At 60.2% G+C, this 27,059-nt stretch overlaps 3 protein-coding genes across 5 annotated transcripts; 1 reads left to right on the plus strand and 2 right to left on the minus strand.

The window, feature by feature from the left end:
* The first annotated feature begins 509 nt into the window (after window positions 1-509).
* On the plus strand, window positions 510-6,492 carry KRBA1 (KRAB-A domain containing 1). Its single transcript, XM_049798964.1, has 8 exons — window positions 510-579; window positions 2,236-2,374; window positions 2,514-3,119; window positions 3,215-3,463; window positions 3,992-4,195; window positions 4,922-5,074; window positions 5,411-5,572; window positions 5,660-6,492. The coding sequence occupies exons 1-8, from the start codon at window positions 562-564 to the stop codon at window positions 6,418-6,420; spliced, it is 2,292 nt and encodes a 763-aa protein (XP_049654921.1). The 5' UTR covers window positions 510-561; the 3' UTR covers window positions 6,421-6,492.
* A 7,376-nt stretch (window positions 6,493-13,868) lies between these two features.
* Window positions 13,869-18,251, minus strand: LOC126037608 (uncharacterized). 3 transcript variants are annotated; one of them, XM_049798040.1, is made up of 5 exons: window positions 18,105-18,251; window positions 17,277-17,406; window positions 16,316-16,429; window positions 15,736-15,840; window positions 13,869-15,410 (listed from the first exon to the last, which is right to left on the minus strand). In XM_049798040.1, exons 1-5 carry the CDS (start codon window positions 18,120-18,122, stop codon window positions 14,224-14,226), a joined length of 1,554 nt encoding a protein of 517 aa, XP_049653997.1. In that variant the 5' UTR covers window positions 18,123-18,251; the 3' UTR covers window positions 13,869-14,223. The 3 variants fall into 3 exon arrangements, with proteins under 3 accessions (XP_049653997.1, XP_049653994.1, XP_049653996.1); XM_049798037.1 differs by having other exon boundaries at window positions 13,870-15,413; XM_049798039.1 differs by having other exon boundaries at window positions 13,871-15,413; window positions 17,277-17,403.
* A 1,963-nt stretch (window positions 18,252-20,214) lies between these two features.
* On the minus strand, window positions 20,215-25,983 carry GIMAP2 (GTPase, IMAP family member 2). The gene is given in 5 exon segments (XM_049798965.1): window positions 20,215-20,428; window positions 20,921-20,980; window positions 25,094-25,214; window positions 25,430-25,607; window positions 25,609-25,983. Coding segments are annotated over 5 exon segments (948 nt in total).
* Between the last annotated feature and the right edge of the window lie 1,076 nt (window positions 25,984-27,059).

Below are 27,059 nucleotides of genomic sequence, written 5' to 3' on the forward strand. Positions count from 1 at the left end.
GTGCCACCGACCTCCCCGATCCCCACGGACTGTCACGGTCCCCCGGTGTCACCGCCCTTCCCGGTCCCCCGGTCCCAATTACCCCGCACCCCGTTGATTGTCCTGCCCCGTCCTCCCCCGGTGCCACCGACCCCGGACCCTCCGGTGCCGCCGAACCCCCCCGGTTCCCATAGACTGTCCCGGTCCCCCGGTGCCACCGACCCCAGCCCCACAGCCCCCGCTGGACCCCCCCGTGCCAACCCCCCGTCCCGGTCCCCCGGTGCCATGGTGGCCCCGCACCCCCCAGCCCCGCGGGACCTGCCCGGGCGCCTCGGGACGGGGGCTTTGCTCCGGGGTGGGGGCGAACCCCGGTACCGGCACCGGCAGTGCCCCGCGGCGGGGGGGAGCGGGGGCACCGGGCCGGGGCTGCTGGGCGCCGCGGTCCCGCTCCGAGCCGTGCCGGGGGTCGGTCGGCAGCTCCAGCCGCGCTCCGCCGGGAGCGGGGAGCGGGGAGCCGGGAGCGGGGCTGCTCCGCCGCTGCCCGCCGTCCTGCAGCGGGCACCGGACCCGCGCTGCCGAGCCATGGCCGCGCCTCGGCAGGTAGGACCGGGAGCGCACCGGGATGGAGGGGAGCACCGGGATGGAGGGGAGCACCGGGATGGGGAGAGTCACCGGGATGGAGGGGAGCACCGGGATGGGGAGAGCACCGGGATGGAGGGGAGCACCGGGATGGAGGGGAGCACCGGGATGGGGAGAGCACCGGGATAGGGAGAGCACCGGGATGGAGGGGAGCACCGGGGAGGGGAGAGCACCGGGATGGGGGAAGCACCGGGCTGGGGGAAGCACCGGGATGGAGGAGAACACCAGGGAGGGGAGAGCACCGGGGAGGGGAGCATCGGGATGGGTGAGCACCGGGATAGAGAGGGCACCGGGATGGGGGAACACCAGGCTGGAGAGAGCAACAGGATGGAGGAGAGCACCGGGAGGGGGGACTACCGGGGAGGGGAGCACCTCCGGAGCAGTTTTGGGAGAGGGTCCAGCTGGCAGTGTGGGGCTGGGGCGCTGCCAGTTCTGCCCGTGGCTGCCCGTCCCGGGGGGGGGTGTCACCGTCTCACCGGGGTGGCCCCGGGCACGGCAGGAGCGGGGTCACCCTAAGGAGCTGGGACCAAAGGCTCCCACGGGACACGGGGCGCTGCCGGGCTGGCCGCGACCTCGGGCGAGCAAAGCAGGGGCGGGTGGGGGGCAGCCCCAGACTTGGGGGGATGCTGTGATTTGGGGGCTGGTCCTCACCCCCCCAGCTTGGCGTAGGGCGAGCACCAGCCGGGGCATGTGTCGGATTTGGCTGGTGTCAGGTGTGTGTCCCCCACGCATACCCTCCGAAGGGTCCCCTCTCCAGGCTGGGGGGGGATTAAGCACCCCAGCACCCCCACGTGAATAGTCAGTGTGTGCACTGAGCCTGGTTTTGCCATACTGGAGGGGTGAGCTGCCGGGGGTGCCGGTGGCAAAGCCTGGCTTTGCCCGCGGCCACTCACGCCTCCCGCTCGGAGGACGCGGGGAGGGGGTGTTGCTGTCCCTCGGAAGAGGGGCCGGGAGCGGGATGGGGGCAAACACTGTGGGAGGTGGGTGAACCACCTTCCTCTGGCACCTCTCAATGCAACCTTGTCTTGGCAAATCCCTGCACAGCTGATGTCAGCGGGATGCGTACGGTGGCACGGAGCTGGCAACGACCATCGCCTATGGCATCGGGCCCCTGCCCAGCCTGTGCGGGGAGGGAAAGGTTGGACAAAGTGACTCCTGCTGCAAATACCAGGGTGTCAGAGCAGGTTATCTCACGTCCTCCCTGATGGAGCGTGAAGCGCACAGGGACCTGTCAGCAAGTGTGCCGGGAAGCGTGCCGGGATGCCTTTGCCTCCGTGCCCGTGCGGGATGGGCACAGCACGCCCTTTCCCAGCCATATGCCAGCCCCAGAGCTTGGCATGGCCGCTCGCACACCCCTTCGCCGCACACCTCGGGCCTGACCGGGGGTCCTGCCACCGCCTGGCATGGCTCTGTGAGGGGCTCGGGCACTCCAGGTTCTTCTGGGGACAGTGGCTTCATCCTGTACCCGGCCGGCACCTGCTGGCTTCTGCTCTCCCTCTCCCCTGGCAGGCTGGCTCTGCTCCCCAGCCCCACAGCATGTCCCCACAGCATCAGCAAGAGCATCCCCATGCCCCACAGACACGTGGTTTATTCCCGGCTCTGCTGCCCTGGCAGGAGGTGTCCCTGCAGGCACCGGTGACGTTCGAGGACGTGGAGGTCCGGTTCTCAGTGGAGGAGTGGGAGCTGCTGGAGGAATGGCAGCGGGACCTGCACCGGGAGGTGACGGAGGGGACATCCCAACTGTTGGCCTCCCTTGGTAGGGCCCTGCCCCGGTGCTCATCCCAGCCAGAGTGGGGGGTAGCGTGGGGGTCCCAGTCCTCTGGCTGGGGAGAGCTCGGCATCCGGCGGCTGGGGGGGCTGCCCTTCCTGGCACCCCCACCTCCCCTGTCCCCCAGGGCCCCCCAGCAGCCCAGCCCTCGGCGCCCTGGTACGGCTGGTGAAGGAGATCCCCAAGTTTCTGTTCGGTGGCCCCAAGGCTGGCGCAGAGCTGGGTGCCACCAGCAGCAGGGACGCGGCAGCGGACTCTGAGCAGACGGGCACAGGTGGTGAGCACCGGGGCTGTGCCGGGTGGGTGAGAGCCTGGTCCTGCCCTGCTGGGCACCGGCGATGTGGGGGCTCTGCCTTGGTAATGTGTGATAGTGGGGGTGTGAAGGTGCTGGAGGCAAAGCCGCCTTGCAGCCCTGGCAGCGCTGTCGTGGACCCGGGTGTGGGGAGCCACGTGCTGAGCCATGGCAGGGTGGGGGCTGCACCCACTGGCTGTGCCTGGGAAGGGCTGGGCAGGGGGTCCTGGCATCGGTGCCCTGAGAGCACCCAGCCCCGACCAGGGGTTTCTCCTAATGCTGGCACAGGTGTTGCTGCAGAGGGGGGGTCTCCCCGGGGCCGGCCTGCCTGCCTGCAGGACAAGCCCCCCGGCAGACACCGGCCCCCGTGGAGCTGGGCCACGCTGGGAGCCGGGGGCTGGCAGAGCCTCGCAGTGGGGCTGGGGATGGTGCATGCAGCGGGTGAGCCATGGGGCTGTGGACCCTGGCATGGGGGTGAGGGTGTGCAGGCGTCTGGTACCAGGGATCCGGGTGTCCCCCTGGCCCCCTGCTCCCAGCCGTGTCCAGGGATGCCTGGCTACCGGGGGGCCGGGGACTGGAACTGGCTTTTGCAGTTAAAATGGAGGCACCGGTGGAGACCTGCCCACTCCGCAGCCTGGAGAAATGCCTGGAGGAGCTAGTGGTGAGGGGCTCTGGCCATCCTGCTGCCCCCAGCCCCTCAGCAAGCAGCTCCCGTGCCCCTGGGGAGAGGCAGCGGGGATTGCCCAGCGGTCACCAATCTCTGCCTGGTCGACGCTTGCTCAGAGGTGTGGCACGGCACAGTGTCATGCCCATGACATGGCATGGCACGGCATTGTACCATGCAGCATGGCAAGGCATGGCATGCCATTGAGTGCATGCCATGGCACAGTGTGGTACCATGCACATACCACAGTCCACCATGGCATGGCATAGCATGGCAAGGCATGGTACCTTCTTGCAGCATGGCACGACATGACATGGCATGGCATGGCATGGCACGGCACGGCAGGGCTGGGTGCTGGTCTCCAGTCTCTGCGGAGGCAGCAGGAGGGAGCTGCCGGACCCCGTGCTCACTGGCGCTGGGGCTTGGGTACCACCCTGTGTCCCTCATGGGTGGGTGCCAGGGATGTGCTCTGCACCCTGGGGTGGCAAGAGGACTTAGGATGCCGGTGCCAAGCCTGCCAAGCTGAGGCGAGTGCCAGACACACAGCGCTTGGCACTCACTGCAGCTCCTGGGCTGTGCCAGGGGGTCTCGGGCGCAAGGGTGGGATGAGCCAAGTCTTGTCAGCTCTTGCCCTGAGTGTGCTCTGCAGGCCTGGCCACCCCTCCTGGCCCGTCGCTAGCCAAGTCACCGGCAGCCCCTGCCCGCTGCTGCCCACAATCTGGGGATGGTGCCGGGCACCCCGGCTCTCTGAGCGGCATCTCCTTCGCCAGCAGTGCCACCAGGGAGCCAGCAGCCTGGGCCGTAGCCTGGGGCTGGGATGGTGGGCTGTGCCACAGCCCCAAGCTGCCAGCTGGTGAGGTCTTGGGGGAGTCTTGGGGGGTTCCCGGAGGGTCTTGGAAGGGTCCTGGTGGGTTCCAAGGGGTCTCAGGCAGCCCTGGGGGACAGAGTGTGGGGGCTGGGGCTGTGCAGTGGGGTGCTCGGGCAGGATTTGGTCCTTGCAGGGGGGAGTGTTCCCTCCCTGCACAGCCCGACCGGCTGTCCCTGGGGGGCACGTGCCTTGTCACTGGGAATTCAGCCCCCCCCAGCAAGGTGCAGGGGCATGCGAGGATGTGGGTGGGGGTGCTGAGCCCCAGGGTCCCAGGTGGGGAGTGCTGCCCCTGGAGAGCAGGGGCTTCCCTGGGGGCCTGGGCTTTGGCGAGGGGGGTGGTATCCCTGTGGGATTTGGTCCATGGGGGCATCCATGGGGGGGTCTGGGCTTTGGAGGGGGCATGTCGGTGAGTTCTGGGCTTTGGGGGACATCCCTGCAGGGTCTGGCCCCTGAAGAATCCCTGGAGGAGGGGTCTGATATTTGGGGGGGGCCACAACCTTGAGGGGGGTCTGGGTTGCAGGAGAGCATCCTTGGGGGGTCCAGTCCCCTGGGGCATCCCTGTAGGGTCAGGTCCCTAAGGGGCATCCCTGCAAAGCCTGGGTATCCCTTTGGGGTCTGGTCCCTGGGGGGACCCTTGTGGTGCTGGGCGGGGGGGCTGAAGGTCCCCTCTGCCCATCGCACCTCAGGGTGACTCTGTGGGGGTCTCACCAGCTGGGACAGTGGGGCAGAGCCCCCTGCAAGGGCTGCTCGACTGCCTGCGGGAGATCGCCACCCCCAAGCCCATCCCAGCCTGGCCGGTGGCTGCTGGCAGAAGACGGGGGGCTGCGGTGCCAGGCACTGGGGGCTGCAGTGTCTCCGCAGCAGGTGGGTGGCACAAGGGTTGGGGTGGGGGGCTCGGCAGTGCTTGCAGTCCCTCTCCTGCCAGGGGGCTGGTGTGGGGGGCGAGGGCCCCCGGGGTGGGAGAAGGGGCTGAAACCCTGGGGTGGAGGGAACGGCTGTGCCCGGGTGCGCGGTGCAGAGCAGAGCGATGGTTGGGCCTTGGCATCACCCTGACCCGGTGGGCACGGCAGCCCCTCATCTCCAAGGGCTGAGGACACATGTGGGGTCCTGTGCCAGCACCCGGGGATGGGCAGCACTGCGGGGTGGGGAGGTTTTTGGGGGGACTGCCCCTGCTGATGGGGTGTCTGTGCCACTTCCCAGGGGTGACAGCACCAGCGGTGCCCCCCCGCAGCCCCGCCAAAACACAAGTGTTGGGGACACGCGGCACTGCCGTGCCAGGGACCACCCACCCTGGCGGCAGCACCCGACCGACCGCCTGTCCCCCCGCCACAGGGATGGTGACCAAGAGACCCTTTGCAGAAGGTACCGGGGGGGACTGGGGCCAGGCTGGGGGGGCGGCGTGGGAGGGGGCTGGTGGCACCGTCTGAGCTCCCACCCTCTGGCTCGCAGCGGGTGCCATGTCCCCACCGGGGTCTGGCATGTGTCCTGGCAGTTGCAGCGGGGTGAGCCTGCCCAAGAAGAGGTGCCCTGGAATGAGCGCCCCATCCCCGCAGGAGGCCTCCAGTGAGGCCCAAGACCCGTGGGCTGAAGTTGACCGGGTCCGAGCCGTGCTGGTGGAGGAGCTGGAGCGGCTGTGCCGGGACCTGGGCTCAGTGCGCCGGGAAGTGCGGGGCGTGCGGAGCCGCCTAGAGCGGCTAGAGCGGGGCCAGGAGCGGAAGATGGCTGCCCTCGCCCACAGCCACCAGCGCCTCCACCACGCCATCCGGTGCCTGGAGGGACGGTGCTGGGCGCTGGAGACCCGCTCCCGGCCCAACAGCCTGCAGCTGCTGCAGCTACCTGAGGGGGAGGAGGGTGCCAATGCTGTCGGCTTCCTGCAGACCATGCTGCCGGCGGCGATGGGCCTGCTGCCTGCCCTGGGTCCCCTGCAGACCGAGAGCGCCTGCCGGCTGCGCGGCCCTGCCACCCTGGCACGGCCACAGCTCTTCAGCCTGCTCCGCTTCACCGACAAGCTGGCACTGCTGCGGGCAGCCCACCGGTACCCTGAGCCCCACAGCTGGGCCGGCACCCGCCTCGCCATCGTCCCCGCCGCCTGTCCCCCCTGTTGCCAACACCCCCTTGCTGCTGGCCGATGGGCCTGGAGGGCGGCCGAGCCACGCTGCAGTACCCGCTGCCCCGCTGCCGGCCACAGCCGGGGCTCCGTGGAGCCATGACTGAGCCCAGCCCAGGGGTGCTGGATCCTTCTCCCTGCTGCGGCCAGTTCTAGCGCTGTGTTGGCTCCTGCGCGGTGCTAAGCCCTTGTGGCTTCCCGCACCTCGGCATCCCCATGGTAGCCATCCCGGAGCCTGGGTGGAGAGGCTGCCTGTGGCAGGATCCGGCCCTGGCCGAGGAGGGGGTGGCCAAGACATCTTGCCAGCCACGCCGGAGGGGCCAGCCCTGGTCCTGGCTGCTCCGCAGAGCCCAGCCTTCCTGGGGTGACATCTCTTGCACCCCACACTCACTGCTGTGGGGCTTGTCCCCCAACCCCCTGCCCCCCCAAGCCCCTGTGGGTGTCTGTGGTGTCTGTCCGTCCCCCCGCATTAAACCAGTGATGGTGACACTGCTGCCGTCTCCTCTGTGGCTCCTGCAGCCAGCGGCCCTGGTGGGTGCCGGGGAGGACTGCGAAGTGCCACACAGCTCAGCTGGGTTGGCCCCTGGGGTGCAGGGCAGGGGGTGGGCAGGGGATGGATGGGTTGGGCAGGCTGCTGCCTGCAACCGTGGGGGTCCTGCGGCTTGGCCCCTCCTGACCGGCAGCAACCCTGCCTGTGCTGCGCTCTCCGCCGGGCACGCGGCGCTCATCAGGGCAGATGGACCCTGACATGTCTTACTTTCCGTGCCAGGCAGCTTCTTGGCTCAGGCAGCCCATCGCCACCATGCCGTGAAGCGGCACCCGAGGGGCCAAGGCAGGAGAGTGGCTGCAAACACCGTAGAGCCGCTGCCATCACCTCTGTGCCGGCACTGAGCCCACCATGGGGCCTGCGGCACTGCCTGGCACGTCAACACCAAGCCCTCGCTGCTGAGTGACATGGTGACCTTCCCCACGTGTCCCCCTGGGCTGACGGTGATCCCCACCACCACCACCACTGTGCTGCACCCCACGGCTGCTGGCAGGAGCTCCCTGGCCCATGGTGGGGACAGGAAAAGGGACAGGACTGCTCAGAGTCAACAGCCCCGTGGCCGCTCTTAAGGGATGTCAGGAGCCACAGTCCCCTGTTGCCCCAGCCAGGACCCTCCTGCCCAGCCACTGGAGCCCAGTGCAGACCAGTAGCACCCAGTACGGTCTGTAAGGGATGTCAGGAGCTGCTGTCCCCAGTTGCCTCAGCCAGGACCCTCCATCCCGGCCACTGGAGACCAGCCCAGTGCCTGGGGTCTCTGCCCTGACTGGGGCACATGGCTGCCGCCTCCCTCATTGTGGGTTCAACCAGCAGCAAAGCTGAGCTTGTGTCCCAGAGACACACGGACAGGACACACACAGTGCACTCCCCTGACCCTGCATGTCCCCCCCTACACCCCCCCAGTTACAGCCCAATCAGCTGCAAAGTCCTGGTTGCCGCCATTGCCTGGTGCGGCTGCGCCCATTTGCTTCTGGTTACTGTCTTTGTTAACGCTAATTGGGCAGGGTTTGGGACTCCCTGTCCTTGTCCGCCCAGCCAAGGCAAGAATCCTGCGGATGCCAGAGTACTGCTGGCTGGGTGCCATGCATGGGGCCAGACTGTCCCCGCACCCTCCCGTTCTGGCCCCCCCTCCCCTCCCCACCAGTTTTGGGGTGTGCTGGGCAGGACAGCAGGGGCTGGGGGCGAGGGGAAGCGCTCCCTGGGGAGGCAGGTCCAGCTGCGGGCAGGGTCAGGCAGCAGCAGCTGGGGGGGGGGGAAGGAGGAATGTGAGCAAGGGCCGAGCAGGAGGGGATCATCCTGGTGCCCCCTGTCCCCATGCTGGGGGGTCCCCGGGGCACTGTGTGTGGGGGGGTCTGCGTTTGCAGCCGTGCATGCCAGCACCAGAGGGACATGAGCTCAGGCTGGGTCCTGGCTGCACCGACAAGGGGACACCTTGGGAGGAGACGTGCCTGGGGTGGGCTGGGACGGGTACCCCACCCTGAGCGGTACAGGAGCTGGGCCGGTGTGGGAGCAGCATCCCCAGCGCTGGGGTCACCCTGTCAGAGGGTCATCCGCCATGGTCCCCCCTCCACAAATGCACCCACTCCCTCTGGCTCGCAGGCTTTATTTGGTGGCTTGGCAAAGAGGGGGGGCAGGTGCCCCAAGAAGCAGTTTGGGGGTACACAGGGGCTGAGCTTGCACAGGCACAGTCTTGCTTGTGCCCTGGGTGGGGGGCGCAGGCCCCCTGGCTGCCTCAGGGCTGGGAGGGGGCAGGTGGGCCCTACGGCACAGCCTGGGGGTGGCCGGACCCCCGTCTCTCTCCTGGAGTAAGGCTGCGCCCAGCCGCTGGCGCTGCTCCTCGCCGCACCGTCCGGGTGCTCAGCGCTTCCTGCAAGACACGGTGGGGTTTGCTGGGGGGCTTTCATGATGGCCAGGGTCCCCGTCCCTGTGTATCGCTGCTGCCAGTGGATGGGGATCCCGCCGGAGTTCCGCCATTACCTGCCACGGCAGCAGGACGCTGCCAGGGTGCCTCATGGGCTGGGCCGGTTCCTTGTCCTCCCTCCTGGCTCTCCCCTGCAGGAGCAAGCACAGCATCACGCCAGGCCCCAGGTGATGGGGAGGCCTGGGGCCAGCCTGGCGGGGGGGGGGGACAACATGAGGCCGGGGGCTGCCTGCTGGCAGGCCTGGGTAGGGTGACCCCCGTGGCAGCTCCGGGGCCAGGGGCCGGCACCGCCTGGTGCGTTGCGGCACCTCCAGACCTTTCACCCTCCTCCACTGGCTCTGTACGCACCCGCTTGCCCAGCTGAACATCATCATCCTCCCTGGCATGCCAGGATGTTGACTGCGACTCCTGCGGGGAGAGACATGGGTGCAGGAACGGCCAGTGCCGCAGGGCCATCGGACACCGTCGGGGTGACACCGAGGATTTGGCAGCACCAAGTTTCCTCCTCTCCCCACACGCCGCTTGCCCCGGCCCCCACAGCGGCCACCTCAGCGGTGTGATGTGGCCGCAGCCTTGTACTACCTGCTCACCTCGCTCAGGACGGAGAAGCACCCCGAGCAGGGTCTGTGGGGCCAGCGCCGGCCCCCGCTGCTCATCCCCTGCAGAGGGAAGGGTTGTTACTGGTTCTGCCGGAGCCCATTGCCGCCCAGGGTCACTTTGGTGCCTGTGTGAGCACCCCCAAGTCTGGGCTGGGTGGTGGGAGTGCGGGCAGGGAGGTGCGGGCAGGGAGATGCGGGCAGGGAGCACCCTGAGGAGCAGGAGACAAGGGAGAAATGGCCGGCTAGCCCCCTTTGCTGCCATGCCGGGATGGGGACAGGATTGCTTCCATGCCCAGCAGTGCCCAGACCCTCCCCAGCTTCCCCCGCTCCATCCCTGCTCAGGTACCCGATCCCTGGCCATGTTTTGGGCTCTGTTTTGGAAACAACATGCTCCCACCCTCCTTCCCTATCCCCAGCCCTTCCCCTGCTTTTCATCAGCACAGTGAAGCCACCATCTTGTGCTGCAGCCCCCGTCCTCCCCCGCAGCAGCTGGACCACCCGCATCCACTGCCTCCCTCCTCCCCTGCTCAGCCACTCACCTCCCCACTGACGAAATGTTTGCTGGTTGTGCAAGCACTGCGGCTGCAAGAGGGGCCCTGGCAGAACACACAGCCCCCGGGATGCCCACAGAGTGTGCCCCCCCCCCCCCGCCGTGGCGTTGGCCCTCGGGGTGAAGGGCTTGGCTGGACCTCCGTGCCCCAAGCCCATCCTCAGCCCCACCAGTGCCCAGGGCAGCACAGGGAATAGGGAGGGGGTAAAGCTGCTTTCCCGGGATTTGGCATCTCCCCACATGGGAGGCTCAGCGCAGGGTGCTGGTGACAGTGCAGCTGGCGTCCCCGTGGTGCCAGAGCCGTGCCATGCTGTGCCATGCCAGGGGAGGTTTTCCCTCCCCACGGTGCTCTCCGTGCAGTCTCCCCTCTCCTGGCCTCCGTTATTCCCCAGCTTGAACTCCCCTCCACACACGACCAACCTCTCTCCCCCGTGCAACCTTCTTCGAGTCACCGTGGTCGGCTCGGGCCACGGCCACAAGGGCCACGGTGGCAGCGAAGCCACAGAGCAGCCACAGCCTCATGGTGCTGCGTAGGGGCACAGCTGCCCAACTCAGGCTGTCCCGGTGCTGCTGTGTGCTCCCCACCTGGACCTTGGCCCCTGATATCAGCAGTGGAGGCTGCTCCGGGGCACCCAGCCCAGTGTCCAGCTGCCCACCGCGGTTGATTGGAGTGAGCTGTCACCGCAGGATGCCAGGCAGAGCAAGGGACCTCAGTGGGGCCAGAGGGACGGGCAGGTGTGGGCAGCGCTGTCACTTGTGGACAAGGGACGGGGCAGATCCCCCTCTGTCACGCCAAAAGCTGGGTTGGGATGGGTTGGAGGAAACATCTCCCCAAAATTGGTGTCTTGGGGCACCTCCTCTTCTTCCATCCACCTCCTCATCCCATCTGCAATCCCTGGCATCAATAAAGTGGGGTCCTGGAGCAGCTGCAGGTGCCAGGGGAACCCCAAGTTCCCCTGAGAACTGCTCTGCACTTGCTGGTGTTGGGATGTGAATGCTACAGGCAGAATAAAGAGTACCACCAGCAAGGGGAATTAAAGAGAGGTGTCATGGTTTAACCCCAGCCAGCAACTAAGCACCACGCAGTTGCTCGCTCACCCCTGCCCTCCCAGTGGGATGGGGGAGAGAACTGGGGGGGGGAAGTAAAACTCATGGGTTGAGATAAGAGCAGCTTAATAGAACAGAAAGGAAGGAAATAATAATGATAATAATAATAACAAAAGAATTGGACTATACAAAACAAGTGATGCACAATGCAGTTGCTCACCACTCGCCAATCGATGCCCAGTTAGTTCCTGAGCAGTGATCCCCCCCCCGCCCAGGCCAAGTCCCCCCAATTTATATACTGGGCATGATGTTACATGGTGTGGAATATTCCTTTGGCCAGTTGGGGTCAGCTGCCCTGGCTGTTCCCCCTCCAAAGTCCTTGTGCCCCTCCAGCCTTCTCGCTGGCTGGGCACGAGAAGCTGAAGAATCCCTGACTTAGACTAAACATTACTTAGTGACAACGGAAAACATCAGTGTTATCAACATTCTTCTCATACTGAACCCAAAACACAGCACTGTACCAGCTACTAGGAAGAAATGTAACTCTATCCCAGCCAAAACCAGGACAAGAGGGTAAATTTAGAGAAGAACTCACATAACATCATGGACAAGAGAATTGAATTAAGGAAGAACCACACACAGGAGACACGGGATCTTTAGAAAGTTTGTCTTTACTAAAGAAAACAAAATCCAGAGAAGTGGTTACGCAGCAGCCAGCATAGGGAGCTGCCAAGAGACCAGCTGGAAAACACGAGCACCGGCCTTGGTGCACGACACTGGGGAACTGGGGAAATAAGTCAGACAAATCCCTGAGCCTGGAGGTCTCACTGCATTCGATCTAAGATTGCTCGTAGCAAGAAACCGTCGATTTTGTGACTATCCAGAGAACCAACTACTTTTTAGATAAAAAGGAGGCTGCAGGCGGGACCTCGGGGGTCACTGGCTCCCGCCAAATGGGCACCGCACGCTCCTTCGCCGGCAGAGGCCCGGAGCGGGACGGGGGGGGACGGGGAATGGCGCTGCTCCGGGCGGGACGGGCAGGGAACGGGCCCGGGGAGGGAACGGCGGCCGCGGGCCCGGTCGGAGCCGCCTCGCCCGCTTGCCCGGAAGCAGCAGGCCGCGTCCCGCGTTACCACGGCAACGGAAAGGGCGCGTCCCCAGCATTGTAAACATCCGCACGCACTTCCGGTGAAGAGCCACGCCCTCCTTCCGCCCGCCCCTTCCCCCGAAGCGCAGCTCGCTCCCGTGACCCGGAAGCCGTACGGTTCTCCCGGAACTCCTTGCACCACCACGCCCCGCGTGACGCCCGCCGGCCGCGCGATTGGCTGCCCTCACCGGCGCCGCCATTTTGTGGCGGCCGCCAGGATTGGCGCAGCGCCCCACGTGATCCTTCCGTCGAGCGGTGACGCAGCCGCTTCCGGGGGCCGGGCCGGGGCAAACGCCGCTCTGCCCGCCGGCCGGTGTCAGCTGGCCTGCCGGGAGCCACGACGTCCGTCCGTCCGTCCGTCCCCGAGCGCTGCTGCGGTGGCCGGGTCGTTCAGGAGGCGCAGGCGGAGAGAACCGTCCCCTTCGCGTTTCACTGAGGTTGGAAGAGGCCGCTCGGATCATCGAGTCCAACCGTTGACTTAACGCTGCCAGATCCACCACTAAACCATGTCCCTGAGCGCCACATCTACACATCTATTTAAATGTACCACCAGGGACGGTGACTCAACCCCTTCCCTGGGCAGTCTGTTCTGGTGCTTGACAGCCCTTTCAGTGAAGGAACTTTTCCTAATCTCCAATCTAAACCTCCCCAGGCACAACTTGAGGCCATTTCCTCTTATCCCACTGCTTGTTACCCGGGAGAAGAGACCGACACCCACTCCATTACACCCTCCTTTCAGGTAGTCGTAGAGAGCGATAAGGTCTCCCCTCAGCCTCCTTTTCTTCAGATTAAACAACCCCAGTTCCCTCAGCCCCTCCTCATAAGACTTGTGCTCCAGGCCTCTCACCAGCTCGGTTGCCCTCCTCTGGACACGCTCCAGCACCTCAATGTCCTTCTCATAGTGAGGGGCCCAAAACTGAACACAGTATTCAAGGTGCAGCCTCACTAGTGCCAAGTACAGGGGGGACGATCACTGCCCTAGTCCTGCTGGCCACACTGTTTCTGATACAAAATACTACAAATTCATGCCAGTTTTGCTACCCTTATACCCAAATTTGGCCTTTCTGCTATTACCAGAGTAATCTCAGCCTTGTCTGGAATGAGTGTTGTGGTTCCACGAGCACTATTGCTCTTGCAAGACTCTTGTTTCCAGAAGGTCCCAGACTTTGCTTCCCTCCCCTGGGGGTTCAGCTCCCCCTTGACTACCACCGAAGCCCAGCCGGCACTGCCTGCACATGCTGCCACTTCTCTCACCAGTGTCCTTCACATCCTGGCATCTCCTGTGGTTGAATTCAGGGAGCTTCACCTCCTGGTCAGGGACCAATCTTCTGCTGGCAGCCGTAACAGCATCCCCCGTACAGAGATCTGCTGAACAGTGCTTTTTTTCAGTAATTTTAGAAAGAGAACACTGCAGGGTTCTGCACAGTACATCCCTGCCTGCTTCTATAAGTGATAGCTGGAAAGTCTCATCAAAAACCAAAGTTCCCCTTTAATACTGTACCCTAAAAATTTCTCTCCATATTCTCTGCTTAAATTACTGGTGGGGAAAGCCAGGCACACTGCCTGCATCCAGCAGAGCAAAGCACTAACGGCAGCTGAGTTCGGTGCCCCAACAACCCCAGGGGATTCCTCCCTGCCTGGGCCCAGTGAGCGGCTGCTCCTTTGTTTGCGAGCGCAGCCCGCATGCAGATGGACAGACCTGAAAGTGTGACAACATGGACAGTAATTTAATATAGTTTAATGAGAAGATGGGGAAGACCGCAATGACCAGGCACCACCCAGCCAGAAAACCTACTGACCAGCTGCCTGCTCACACGCAGATGCCCATCCTTCCCCTTTCGCCCCATTTTCCCATGCTTCCTCCTTTTATCCACACTGATCCTTCCCCCTTCCCTTAGCCTTTTCCCTGAAGCCTTCCAGAGAATCCCAGTTTCCCCAGCAGGTGCCCCATACTGAGTTTTATACCCACTAATCCACTCCGTACACCTTTCACAGCGTTTCTTCTCTTAAATCACTTCAGTGGGTTTTGCTGGAGGGAAGAAGGTCCTGACTGTTCACCTTGAATACCCACGAGTCACTGCTGACCTTCTGCTGACAATCAGCTGTCTATCTGAATGATGATGGGCCAGATATCCTTACACTGAGAGTAGCCACCAAGCTCAAAGTTATGGCATACGGAGTCCAACATGTGGTTGACAGTCCGCATCACCATTTTATATGCATCATGCAGTGATATGTAATTTGAATTAACAAGTTCACGTTCTCCAACATTTTGCTTAGTGTCAGGGCTCTGGATCAGCTGCATCCTCTGTGTCTCGCAGTGTACGTACACCTTGGGGTGCGTCGCTTCCCTCTTCACCTCCGCAGCAGCATTTGAGGGTGGGGGTGCAGCCGTGGGTTCAAAAGACACCCCAGGGGCATGAAGTGGTTCTGACGTGCCCCCTTGCAACAGCACAGTCTCTTGTTTTGCAGGAGGACAAAATGCCCCACACATTCCCTTCGTGGGGTCGTCTTCTGCCTTAGCAGGAGGGACAGCAGGTTCAGAAAGATAGCCGGCACTAGAAGAATCCTGGGGAAACTCTAACGTCTTGTTGGTGCAAGGCTTGGAAAGCCACATAATTCGCTTGGCTTTCCTGATGATTCGCCCAATTTGGGATTTTCGCTTTGCCAGCCTGTGAAGCATGGCCCGAGCCTTACCAGTAAGATTAACAATTTTATTAACTCTGCCCCGATAACAAATCCTGTGCATGTGACAGTATTCGTGGTCCTTAAGTGCCAAGACACCAGCCTGGCGGTTCCTGCAGTAGTCATGTTCTCTCAGAGGAGATGGATGTGGGGTGCAACACAAGAACTGTGTCTCACTCACCACACAGTAACAGTGGTCTTTCAAAATAGTCTCATTCAAATACTCGACAGACAGTTTCCTCTTTCTCCGGAGAAATGTCACTTCTCTCAGAGCGCATCGACTCTTCTGGGCATTGCTTTGAAACCTCTTCCTACAGCTATGACGCAGGCGCTTCTGAGCATCTGCCTTTTTGTTTTGCTGTTCCATCACTGGACGAAGTGGGGATCCTCTGCTTTGTGTCACATTTGCCTCAACCCCTTGTTTATCCTCTACTTCTCCCTCTTTCCCAGGCAAGAAAACCGTCTGTGCCTGGTCTCCACTTTCCACTGCCTCCACTCCTCTGCTGGCTGCCTCTGGCGGCAGCTCGCTCCTATCCTCGAGACACTTGAACTTGTTCAGCAGTCTTCTACACCGGAGACGCCACTGCACACACTGTCCTCCTGCTGAGAGAGGGTTGGGAAAAGTTTGCCTTCTTCCTGGCTGGGGCATTGTGATGGCAACAGGGAGAGAGGGACCACGATGAAGGAACAGGGGAGATGCTGACAGCCAGTAAGAAAAATCCATTCTTCCCACTTCAGGGGCTGCCTGGGTGGGCAGGAGAGTCAAGCCCTGCCCAGGGATGCTGCCTGCACAGGGGTGGGGGGAGCCCTAGTAGTGATGACCAGGTGCAGCACAGGCAGTTAGGGACAGGGATGGGGCTGGAGCCCACCTCAGGCTCTTTGCTCCAGAGCCCGGTGGTGAGGAAGCAGGGGGACCAGGACTCACCACAGCAGGGGGTCTGCATCCTCTCCTCCAGCGCATGGCAGCCCCCAGCACCAGGCCACCAGCCTGAGGGAGGCTCCTCCAGCCAGCTCACGTCCCCATTGTGTCCTGCAGGGAAACCAGACAGATGTCACCTTCCCGGCAGAGGAAGCCGTTCTGCTCCACAGCCACAGGGCCAGAGGAGGAAGCCCTGTCCGCCGCCAGCAGCCAGAAAGCCACAACCCTGCTCATGGATGACTGAAAGAGGGAAGGATTCTCGGCAGGTTGAGGTGTACAAGCAGCAGCAGATCAGCAACATCTCTGCGGAGCTGCAGCCTTTGCACAGGGAGGCAGGCAGCCTCTGTTTCCCTTTGACATTGCTGCTGCCCTGTGCACGGAGGGTTGTAGGGCCAGAGGGAAATGGGAGAGATGCCTCAAAACAGGCAGTGAGGAGGGCAGGGATTTGGACAGGAGGACAAGTGGGAACCCCAGAGACACGCTGGTCACAGCTACAGAGAAGAGGAGTTTGGCGCAGCCTTTGGAACATGCCACCGCTCCCTGTCAAGGTAAGTGGTCCTATGGGGGTTGGGTTGTTCCTGCTCACCTGGAGAGAGACTGTCGGGTCCATCCCACCTCACTGGGCTCTGCGGTGTGCAGACCCATGGCTCTTCCCCATGCTCTATCCGGTATAAAACGTCAGGTTTGGGGCCTGGGTAGCCTGGGGGGTGGAGCAGAGCATGCTGTTCTAGTACAAACTGTAGGAATACATTGTTAACAGGAGAAAATAAAGGTCTTCTCTGTGACACCCCAGGCTGCACTTCACTGTGACCAGAAAAGCCCAAGCAGAAACAACACCAAAACATGGAAAAAAGCAAGAGAGACATCAGAGCTGCTGCCAGAGATTAATTTATTCACAAAGACAAGGGCAGAGCCCTGATGGGAGTATGGGACTGACTCCCAGCCCCGCTGACAGGCTTTCCCAGCAAGGGATTATCTGCTGCTCATCCTAGAACCAGCTCCAGGGCATGGGATGATCTCCCAGGTGCCCAGCTCAGACCCTTTATGCAGGTAAACAGAGATCTCTGTCCTGTCCTGGTGGCAGCAGGCAAGTCCTCTGAAGGGACCTTACTCATTCAGGGAACTCTGCTGTCCTCTGATGGGTGTGTTCCCCTGCGCCTTGCCTGGTATGTGCTACTCCTGCCCCGCTGCAGTTTGAGCACCCAGGGGAGGGGACAGAGTCATTGGCCCATGGCCATGACCCCCTGCCAGGTCACCGCCTGACCTCAGGGCAGGCAGCTCACCTGCAGTTACATTTTCAGAGGCGGCCACCAGCTCAAAGAGACCCAAATACTGTGTTTTTCCAACACTAAACTCCCCCAGGACTGCAGGTGCTTGGAGCAGTTATCCCAACCCTGTAGCCATAGTTCAAAACACACCGATCAGCCCCACAAAGCACTGGAAGCAGCATGGTTCTGATGGAGTCAAATATGACAGAAGGCTCCCCACCCTAGCCGTGGCCCCCTCCCGGCTGATGTCTGAGCCCTGGAGTTAAAACCGCAGGTTACCCAGGGATGTCAAGAGCTTGTAGTTGTCCAGCATGACGGTGCGGTACAGCTCCCTCTGCCCTGCTGCAATGGCATCCCACTCTGCACGGCTCAGATAGACGGCAACGTCCTCGAAGGTCACCGGTTCCTGCTGCACGAGGATTGCGTGTGTGGAGGCCCACAGCCACAGGGAAGAAGGGTTTCGTATAGGTTTTATTTTCTAGGCGCTATTTCCACCCCCGGGAGAGCCACCAGAACGTGAGATTTAAAGCGCCAAAGCACAATGCTTCCCCAGGAGGCCGTGCACCCTGGGGGGAGGGGGGCACGGGAATTATGGCTTTTCAGAAAACAACATCTGAGGAAGATGTTGCCTGGCACTTGGGCCTCTTCTCAGGGCAGCCCGTGGTGTACCCAGCAGCCAGAGCAACCCACGGTGACCCCGCGCGGCCCGGCCCGCCAACACCCAAGGGACAGCCGGCGGGTAGGAAGGGGCTCTGGTTTCGCTCAGCCACGTGGCTGTGGAAAGAGAGGGACGAGAGGGGCGGCTGGGGGGGGGCAAGGTCACGGGGGGGTCTGGGGGGGGCAGAGGGGTGCGCAGTAGCGGGGGGGGCTGGGGAGGGGATGTGTTGGGGGGGCTGGGGGGAAAAATGTGACGGGGAGGGGAATGTTGGGCGGGGGGGGGAGGAAGTCAGAAGAGCCATGATGGCGGCTGCGGGGGGGCGGAGCAGCAGGAGGCCCCACAGAAAGGCCTGAGGGGGACTGTGGGGGGCCCGTGCAGAGCCGGGCAACAAGGGGCCCGGTGGTGGGGAGGGCGGTCCGGGCCACCCTCCGCCAGGGTCTGGCTCCTACCTGCGTTTGCCCCACCATGGCGCCCGGGAGGAGGCGGGTGGCCTGTTCCCCGCCGGGCCACCGCTCGGGGCCTCAGACCGGTGCTTCCGGTGGGCCAGCCACCCGCAAGGCTGCGTGCCGGAAGTAGGCCGCGTGACGTACACCTCCCCCCCCCCCCCCCCCCCGCAGAAGCGGCAGGGGCCGCTTCTCCCGCCGTCGCTCCCCCATGTGCTTCCGGCCGGAGCCACGCCTCTTCCGGGAAAAGAAAAGGTTGCTAGTGCCGACCGGAAAGTGTGGTCGAGTGCCCACGTGACCCGCCCCAGCTTCCCAAAGGGGCGGGGCCGGGCCACGCTCGGCCGGATGAGCGCGGTGATGGCGGCGCCGCCATTTTGAGCGCCGCGCGGGCCTCGCCCCCTCACGTGATCGGCAGCGGCGCCACCATTGGTCTGTCGGGGCGGCTTCCGGTGCGGCCTCCTCGGCTGTTGTGTCCCAGGGCTCAGAGGCCCGGTGGGATTTACCTCATTGTTCATTATTTAGTAATCATGGTCTATGGTAATTATTGCTAATTATTTCTTTATGGTGAATACCCTCAGAATGTTTGCGGATGACACCGCGCTGGGTGGGAGTGTTGATCTGCCAGAGGGTAGGAAGGATCTGCAGAGGGATCTGGACAGGCTGGATCGAGGGGCCGAGGCCAATTGCGTGAGATTCAACAAGGCTCAGCGTCGGGTCCTGCACTTGGGTCACAGCTGTAGGGAACGGCGTTAGGAAGATCTCGCGATGTCACGGAAAGACGGAGGGTTAGTTGCAGCCCTATGATGTGTCTGTAATCCCGCCTACCCTTGTTAGTATAAAAGGAATTAACTGCACAATAAAAGGCGGAAGTTGGTGCTCACACTGTGTGTGTTATCTGTCTCTTTCCCTGGTCCGGGCCGACCAGTGATCTAATTGCAGGACCTGGATATGTAGCGAACGCTACAACAGCAACCCCATGCAGTGCTACAGGCTTGGGGAAGAGTGGCTGGAAAGCTGCCCGGCAGAAAAAGATCTGGGGGTGTTGGCTAACAGCCAGCTGAATATGAGCCAGCAGTGTGCCCAGGTGGCAAAGGAGGCCAACAGCATCCTGGCTTGTATCAGAAATCGTGTGGCCAGCAGGAGCAGGGAGGTGATCGTCCCCTTGTATTCAGCACTGATGAGGCCACACCTTGAGTACTGCGTTCAGTTTCCTGCCCCTCACTGCAGGAAAGACATTGGGGTGCTGGAGTGTGTCCAGAGAAGGGCAACGAAGCTGGTGAAGGGTCTAGAGAACAAGTCTTCTGAGGGACAGCTGGGGGAACTGGTGTTGTTTTGCCTCCAGGCTCAGGAAGGCAGACACAGCTCCCAAGCACAACCCCTGCATGCAGCAAGATCCCAGCAAGGCCAGGGAGGTGTGGGGGCTCACCTTGCCCCACCGCTAGTGCCTGCTGAGCCATGGTGATGATTTCACCTTAAGAAACCTCACTGATGGTGGGGTCTCGACCCATAATCACAGAATCACAGAACCATTGAGGTTGGAAAAGACTGCTAGGATCATCGAGTCCAACCATTAACCTAGCACTGCCAGATCCACCACTAAACCATGTCCCTAAGCGCTATGTCTACATGTCTTTTAAATATACCCCCAGGGATGGTGACTCAACCCCTTCCCTGGGCAGCCTGTTCCAGTGCTTGACAGCCCTTTCAGTGAAGAAGTTTTTCCTAATCTCCAATCTAAACCTCCCCTGACACAACTTGAGGCCGTTTCCTCTAGTCCCATCGCTTGTTACTTGGGAAAAGAGACCGATCCCCACCTCACTACAACCCCCCTTCAGGTAGTTGTAGAGAGCAATAAGGTCTCCCCTCAGCCTCCTTTTCTCCAGACTAAACAACCCTGGTTCCCTCAGCCGCTCTCTACATGAACACAGAACTCTTTGCCTCCCCCTCCTCCTTCACTAGGTTTTCCGGTTAATTTTCAGGTGAAGTTTACGTAGGTTGCAGAGATATCTTGGTGTGAGGATGGTTTTGCAGCATTCACTGGTTACACAGGGGCAGTGGAAAGGATCCAGTCGCCCTCCTATTCTCTCTGCTCTGGGAATTGGGCCATGTTCTCTGCTTACGCCTTATTGACAGCTCTGTCTGTGCCATAGCCCCTGCTGCGCAGCAACTCTTTATCCCTGTCACAGCAGGACCATGACTGGGTGCCGGTGGCGGGGACTGGATCATCCCCGCAGTGCCAAGCTCCATTCCTAGTTCCACGGGTGATGGTGTTTAATGGCTGCACCCTCTTCCTTCCATCTGTGCCCCACTCGGCCCCTTCCTTGGGTCCCCTAATACACAATTGCCACCAGCTCAGCCTTCAGGGAGCAGCCACTAGATGGACCTCAGGATTCAGTGGTTTCACACGGGAAATGAGAGTGTTTTCGAGTGCCCAGCATTACCGGAGGTGCAGCTACATCATGAATAGCCTTTATATTCTGGTGTGTGGACGCCCAACCTGGCAACTTTGAAGGCAAAACTTGTTCTAGTAAAAGCCTCTTCAGTCCTTTGAGCCAGAAAAATTGGCAGCCCTGTTCTTGTGTGGAGGAGGAAGACAGAGCTGATGTGTTAGCTGTGGGCACAGAGCAGTGGGGACAAGAAGTACCCAACTAAAAACGCATCCCATAGGGAGGAGGTGATATTTTTCCATACTTTCCCATTTCTGTGATTATTGTGCAGTTTCTGCTGTTAGAGAGCAGAACTGGCTCCTCAGTGACAGCCGATACTAGGCTGTTTGTTCAGCACAGCTGATTTGCAATTCAGAGAAATCTCTTCCCACACACATTCTCTCTAACATGCCCTGCCACACTTCACAGGCAATGGTTAAATTCCAGCCGTTGTATCTGGAGAGGAAAAACCATAACCATCAGAAGCTGTAACATTGAAACTCCACGACAAAATGCACAGGTGCCTTTGGTAAATTGTTTTAAATTCTGCTGCTATTATTCCAGGGGGAAAAAACCCAAAAATGTTGTAATACCTGCTTTTAGGGTGTGGGTTATGATTTCCATGAACAAGGCTTGGGCAATGTTTCTTTCCAAATGAGAACTGAAAGTCAATAGATATGGAAATTTTAATTGCATTTCCATAATGGTAGTTTAACAAACTTCAAGTTTGTCTGTACTGGTAGTACACACCAGGTCATTACAGGAACATTAACTTCTCGTGGTTATCTGCACCCTACAAATATCTGGGGCAAAGAATGTGTTGTGGTTTAACCCCAGCCAGCAACTAAGCATCACACAGCTGCTCGCTCACTCATTTCCCCCCCCCCCCCCCCCCCCGCATCGGGATGGGGGACAGAATCAGGGAAAAAAAGAGTAAAACTCGTTGGCTGAGATAAGAACAGTTTAACAGAACAGAGAGAAAGAAAATAATAATGATAATAGTAACAATAATAAAATGACAATAATAATAATAATAATAAAAGAATTGGAACATACAAAACAAGTGACGCACAATGCAATTGCTCACCACTCACTGACTGATGCCCAGTTAGTTCCCAAGCAGTGATCCCCCTCCCCCCGGCTAAATCCCCCCAGTTTATACCCTGGCAATGATGTTACAAGGTATGGAATATCCCTTTGGCCAGTTTGGGTAAGCTGTCCTGCCTGTGTCCCATCCCAACTCCTTGTGCCCCTCCAGCCTCCCTGCTGGCTGGTCACAAGAAGCTGAAAAGTCCTTGATTTAGACTAAACACTACTTAACGACTACTGAAAACATCAGTGTGTTATCAACATTCTTCTCATACTGAATCCAAAACATAGCACTATACCAGCTGCTAAGAAGACAATTAACTCTATCCCAGCCAAAACCAGGACAAAATGAAAAAGCAGTTCTCTGTCCTGATTGAATGTTTTTAGAAGGAAATTCATTTATTTTAACTCCAATGGAGTTTCTAAAGCTATTTCCCTCTAAATTTGTCATATGAGTCTTCCACATACTTTCTGATTATTTAAGCCATTTTTAATTCTTTGTTTTGCAGAAAGGAAATTGGAATAGAATAGAAATAGAATAGAATAGAATAGTTCTGTTGGAAGGGACCTACAACGATCATCTAGTCCAACTGCCTGACCACTTCAGGGCTGACCATATCTTTCAGGGTTTAGAAATGCAATACTTGTCCCAGTTTTTTGTTTTAATTATGGTTTGTTCTGTCTGTTAGTTTTATGATGGCATTTCCCAGTTGTGACAAGGACTGTAACTGGTTCCATATACAACTGTTTTTCACTGTGATGCTGAGCCCTGGGAGGCTCAGGCGGAGGGCAATCAGTCCCTGCTCCCCAGGGAGCAGAGGAGTTTCAGCCCTGTGAACTCAGCAGGCACTGCACTGGGGGGGGACGACGGGTGTGTGTCCTGGGCCACAGCAGGGGAAGGGCATCCTCCCTCTCAGAAGACCTGGGCAATGTGGGCTGTTTAGGGAGGTTGGGCCGCGGGTGAGGAGGGGGAGCTGCCCTTTGTGCAAAAGCCAAGGTTATCTGTGCTTCCTTTCGCCTGCCCTGAGCTTCGTTATCTGCAATGCCCAGAGCTCACTGCATCCACGGAAAAAGCCTGTTCATGGGACCTTTGGTAGAAGGCTCACACCCTGGGCTGCTTTCCTGCTGAGCCACTGGGCTGGACTTTCCCTGTGTGGTGGGTTGACTCTGGCTAGACACCAGGTGCCCGCCAAAGCTGCTCTATCACTACCCTCCTCAGCTAGACAGGGAGAGAAAATATAACGAAAGGCTTGTGGATCGAGATAAGGACAGGGAGAGATCACTCACTAATTACAGTCACAGGCAAAACAGACTCGACTTGGGGAAAATTAATTTAATTTATTACCAATCAAATCAGAGCAGGGTAATGAGAAATAAAACCAAATCTTGAAATGCCTTCCCCCCACCCCTCCCTTCTTCCCAGGCACAGCTTCACTCCCGAATTCTCTGCCTCCTCCCCACAGCAGCGCAGGGGGGTGGGGAATGGGGGTTGGGGTCAGTTCATCACACATTGTCTCTGCCGCTCCTTCCTCCTCAGGGGCAGGACTCCACATTCTTCCCCTGCTCCACCGTGGGGTCCCTCCCATGGGAGACAGTCCTTCATGAACTTCTCCAATGTGGGTCCTTCCCATGGACTGCAGTTCTTCACAAACTGCTCCAACACAGGTCCCTTCCATGGGCTGCAGTCCTTCAGGCACAGACTGCTGCAGCGTGGGTCCCCCTCAGGGTAACAAGTCCTGCCAGGAGCCTGCTCCAGCGTGGTCTTCCCACGGGATCACAGCCTTCTTCAGGCATCCCCCTGCTCTGGCGTGGGGTCCTCCACGGGCTGCAGGTGGAGATCTGCTCCCCCGTGGAGCTCCCTGGGCTGCAGGGGGACAGCCTGCCTCACCACAGTCTTCTCCACAGGCTGCAGGGGAATCTCTGCTCTGGTGCCTGGAGCATCTCCTCCCCCTCCTTCTTCACTGACCTGGGGGTCTGCAGGGCTGTTTCTCTTACATGTTCTCACTCCTTTCTCTGGCTGCATTTTCTGTCCCACAGCAACTTTTCCCCCTTCTTAAATCTGTTATTCCAGAGGCGCTACCACTGTTGCTGATGGGCTTGGCCTTGGCCAGTGGTGGGTCTGTCCTAGATCCGGCTGGCATTGGCTCCATGTGACATGGGGGAAGCTTCTAGCAGCTTCTCACAGAAGCCATCCTTATAGCCCCCCTGCTACTGAAACCTTGTCATGCAAACCCAATATACCCTGGCTCAAGAGACATCTCCAGCACGAGCATCAGGCACCCCCAGTGCTGTTCCTGGAGCCACTGCAGGCGGTGGCCCCAGCCATGGCCCCGCACAGACCCAAGACCCATCACTTTCCCACTCTGCAGCAGATCCCTGTGGAAGGACCCCTTCTTTTTCCCTGGTGCTTTGCTGATGCTCTGAGCTCTGTGGAGCCTTTTGCTGACCCTCAAGGCATCTGCGGCTGTGCTGAGTTCCTGTAATGAAACTGCATTGCATGGGAAACCCAGATGAGCTGGCCTGGACCTGGGAGGAGTTTGCTGTCATCTCCCATGCTCATACCCTTAGGACCAGCACTGCAGGACAGAGCTGAAAGCCCCAAGACAGCAGGGAGAGACCCCAGGCATTGATGGAAAGGCCCTGCCAGACTGCCCAGACTGTCTGCATGGGTCTTCCCTCATCTCTATTTTCACTGACCTGGGGAGGAAAACAAAATGTGCCCTGCCTGGCTGACTCCAGCTGCAGCTCCCCGATGGACACCAGTGGCAGGAGAAGGGTGACAGGTCCCAACACCGTGCCCTGGGGCATGCACCGCTTTGGTCTGAGGAACAGGACAGGTCCCACAGCTGCCCTCGCACACCTGGCCTGGCAGAGAAGGTCTTTTGCCATTTCTCCTCTTCCTTCCAAACCAGCCTTTGTGTCTCCATCACACATGACAAGCAAGCATTCGGTGGCATCTCCGAGAGCAGTGGCAGCAGCAACTGCATGCACAGCAGTAAATCAGGGTGCCTGGGGCTGCACATGGCACTGCGGTGGGATGGTGCCAGGCCAGGCATGGTGGGTTTAAAGTATTTTAGTTTATAATCTCCCTCGGAAACATGTGGTAATTACATGAGGACTCCTGGGGCTGGAGAGTGGCATGTGTCCATGGAGCAGAGGGCTCTGTGTGCCAGATGGATGTGGACGCGCTGGAGCAGGTCCAACAAAGACAACTGGGACATTGAAACATCTGACAGAGGGGGAGAGGCTGGGAGAGCTGGGACCGTTCAGCCTGGAGAAGAGGACGCTGAGGGGGAATCCTCTCCTCACCTCATGGAGACCAAGTGGTGTCCGGTGCCAGGACGAGAGGCGATGGGCACAGACAGAAATGTGAAATTCCATTTAAACATCAGGAAACTTTTTCACTGTGAGTGTGACTGAGCACTGGCACAGGCTGCCCGGAAAGGTGGTGGAGTCTTCATCCTTAGAGGTGTCCAAAACCCAACTGGACGTGGTCCCGGGCAACCAGCGCTGGGGGGACCCTTCTTGAGCAGGGCTTGGACTAGATGATCTCCAAAGGTCTGTGCCAGCCTTGATGTTCCTGTGACTCTGTGACTCATCGCTACCACAAAATAAGGAAATCAGGAAAAAGAAGGAAAATCAGGGAAAACAGAGGAAGAACAAGGACAATTATCCCACAACCCACAATTATCCTGCATGGCATAGCTCTGGACCACTCCCTCATATTCCACTCTGCTTTGTACCTCCCCATGTGATACTCCACTTTCTTTTCCATTAAACTGGCCTTCAGGTACATGTTGTTGCTGTACCACTCACCCCCATTCTCCTGCACCACGTGGCAGACCATCCCCATCAGCTTGGTGACCTGCTGGCCCTGTTCAGCACCGACTGCTCTGTTGTTGAAGCCGCAGTACCTGCTCCCACAGCGCAGGGTCAGGTCCTGGAGCGCTCTGTTGCCGCAATACCACAGGAATTGTGCAGCGACCTCCCTGCCAGGTCTTCTGCATGAGTAAGATGATCGTGTACCTCAAAACATCAACTCCAAAAATGTCCTGCAGTCTCTGTACAGCCTCCTTGACCTCCTCGATGGATTGGCCCAGATTGGTTCCCAGCAGTAGCATATGGGGGCCTGGGGAGGACAGCCTGATGCAATGAGTAATTTCTTTGTACACCTCACAGATGGCAGCCTTTGGATCAAAAATATCAGCTGTGTCAGTGACCGTGATGTCCTCGCCATCGCAGCACCCTTGTGCTTGCACACAGCTCACAATCACCAGCTCGGTCACAAACTTGAACACACATTCTCTGAGGAGGGTGTTGCTGGTGGCACTTTTCCCTGCCCTACTCTTCCCAACCAGGAGGAGCCTCATCCCCAAGCCCCTGCCTTCCCTGGGCAGCATGGGAATGAGAGCACACTGGATGGCCACAGCCACGCTGCACGGACAAAAGCAGACATACACAACTCACATTAGCACCACCGTGCTGCCTGTCCCAGGTCCCTGGGGTGTCCGCATGGGCTGTCCCCCCAGGAGACCATCCTCAGGGCTGCCTGGGGGGTCTGGGGACACCAGTCACATCCTCCAGACACCTTTGAAGTGCTCTCTCGCACAGCCTGCCCTCCTGCTCAGGTCCTCCTGCCTGCAAAACAGGCACTGCACCAGCTTTGTGCAGGGAGAAACCAGCTCCCTCCCTGCAAGGCTCTTCTGGCTGCCTGGGCATGCCTGGACTGCCTTCCTCCCCTCAAAAAAACCTTCCAGCCAGCATAAAACCTCACACATCTCCCTCCCCTGCCTCTCGAGCCTGGTACCTTCGTGCTGCCTGGCTGGAGCCAGTGCCAAGGCAAGAGTTCCCCCCTGCAGCCGCAGGGCTCGTCCCTTCTCCTGGTGCCTCTCTGCTAGTGCACAGAACGAGGCTGGACAGGGTCTTGTTCTGCCCACGGCAGCAAGGCTTGGCCCGGGGCTCAGGCTCCTTCCTGGGCGAGCAGGCGGAGAGCTGGGGGGTGGCAGAGACCACGTCCCCTTGGAGACTCTCAGAGCTGCCGGGAATTGCTCGTGTGCAGAGCGGCAGCCGCAGTGGCAGTGGCAGCCGCAGTGGCAGTGGCAGCGCCTGTGGCAAAGTCCTCGTGCTGCAGCTGGGGCGGCACGCAGACCCTTCGCGGCACCGGCCTCTCCCCACGGCACGAGGCTATGGGGTGTTGAAATGCTGCCTGTGCTGTGGGAAGATGGGCCCTAAAAAGGCACAGCCGGAGCGCACAGCAGACGGGAGGAAGGCTCACCAGAGCCCCCCCTTCCTGCCTGCCCCTCGCCTCACCCCATATTGCGACCCCACACTGACCACAAACCTCCTACCCGCGGCTGCACATCTGACATTTAAAATTAGAAGCAAAAGCTGCGGGGTGGGTGGGACTGGTGTGCCCCTGAGTCCTGGGTCACTCCTGGTACCTCTG

This window comes from Accipiter gentilis, chromosome 4 (genome assembly GCF_929443795.1).
Source record: "Accipiter gentilis chromosome 4, bAccGen1.1, whole genome shotgun sequence".
Classification (NCBI taxonomy): Eukaryota; Metazoa; Chordata; class Aves; order Accipitriformes; family Accipitridae; genus Astur; species Astur gentilis.

What these genes read in the sequence shown, in the direction of transcription:
- KRBA1 (XM_049798964.1), top strand. An exon ending in GGGGATGGTGCATGCAGCGG is followed by an intron (nt 3,120 to 3,214) that starts GTGAGCCATGGG and finishes CCCTGCTCCCAG; the next exon opens with CCGTGTCCAGGGATGCCTGG. An exon ending in TGGTCGACGCTTGCTCAGAG is followed by an intron (nt 3,464 to 3,991) that starts GTGTGGCACGGC and finishes TGTGCTCTGCAG; the next exon opens with GCCTGGCCACCCCTCCTGGC.
- LOC126037608 (XM_049798037.1), bottom strand. An exon ending in ACCCGACAGTCTCTCTCCAG is followed by an intron (nt 15,841 to 16,315) that starts GTGAGCAGGAAC and finishes GTTTCCCTGCAG; the next exon opens with GACACAATGGGGACGTGAGC. An exon ending in GATGCAGACCCCCTGCTGTG is followed by an intron (nt 15,414 to 15,735) that starts GTGAGTCCTGGT and finishes ACCCTCTCTCAG; the next exon opens with CAGGAGGACAGTGTGTGCAG.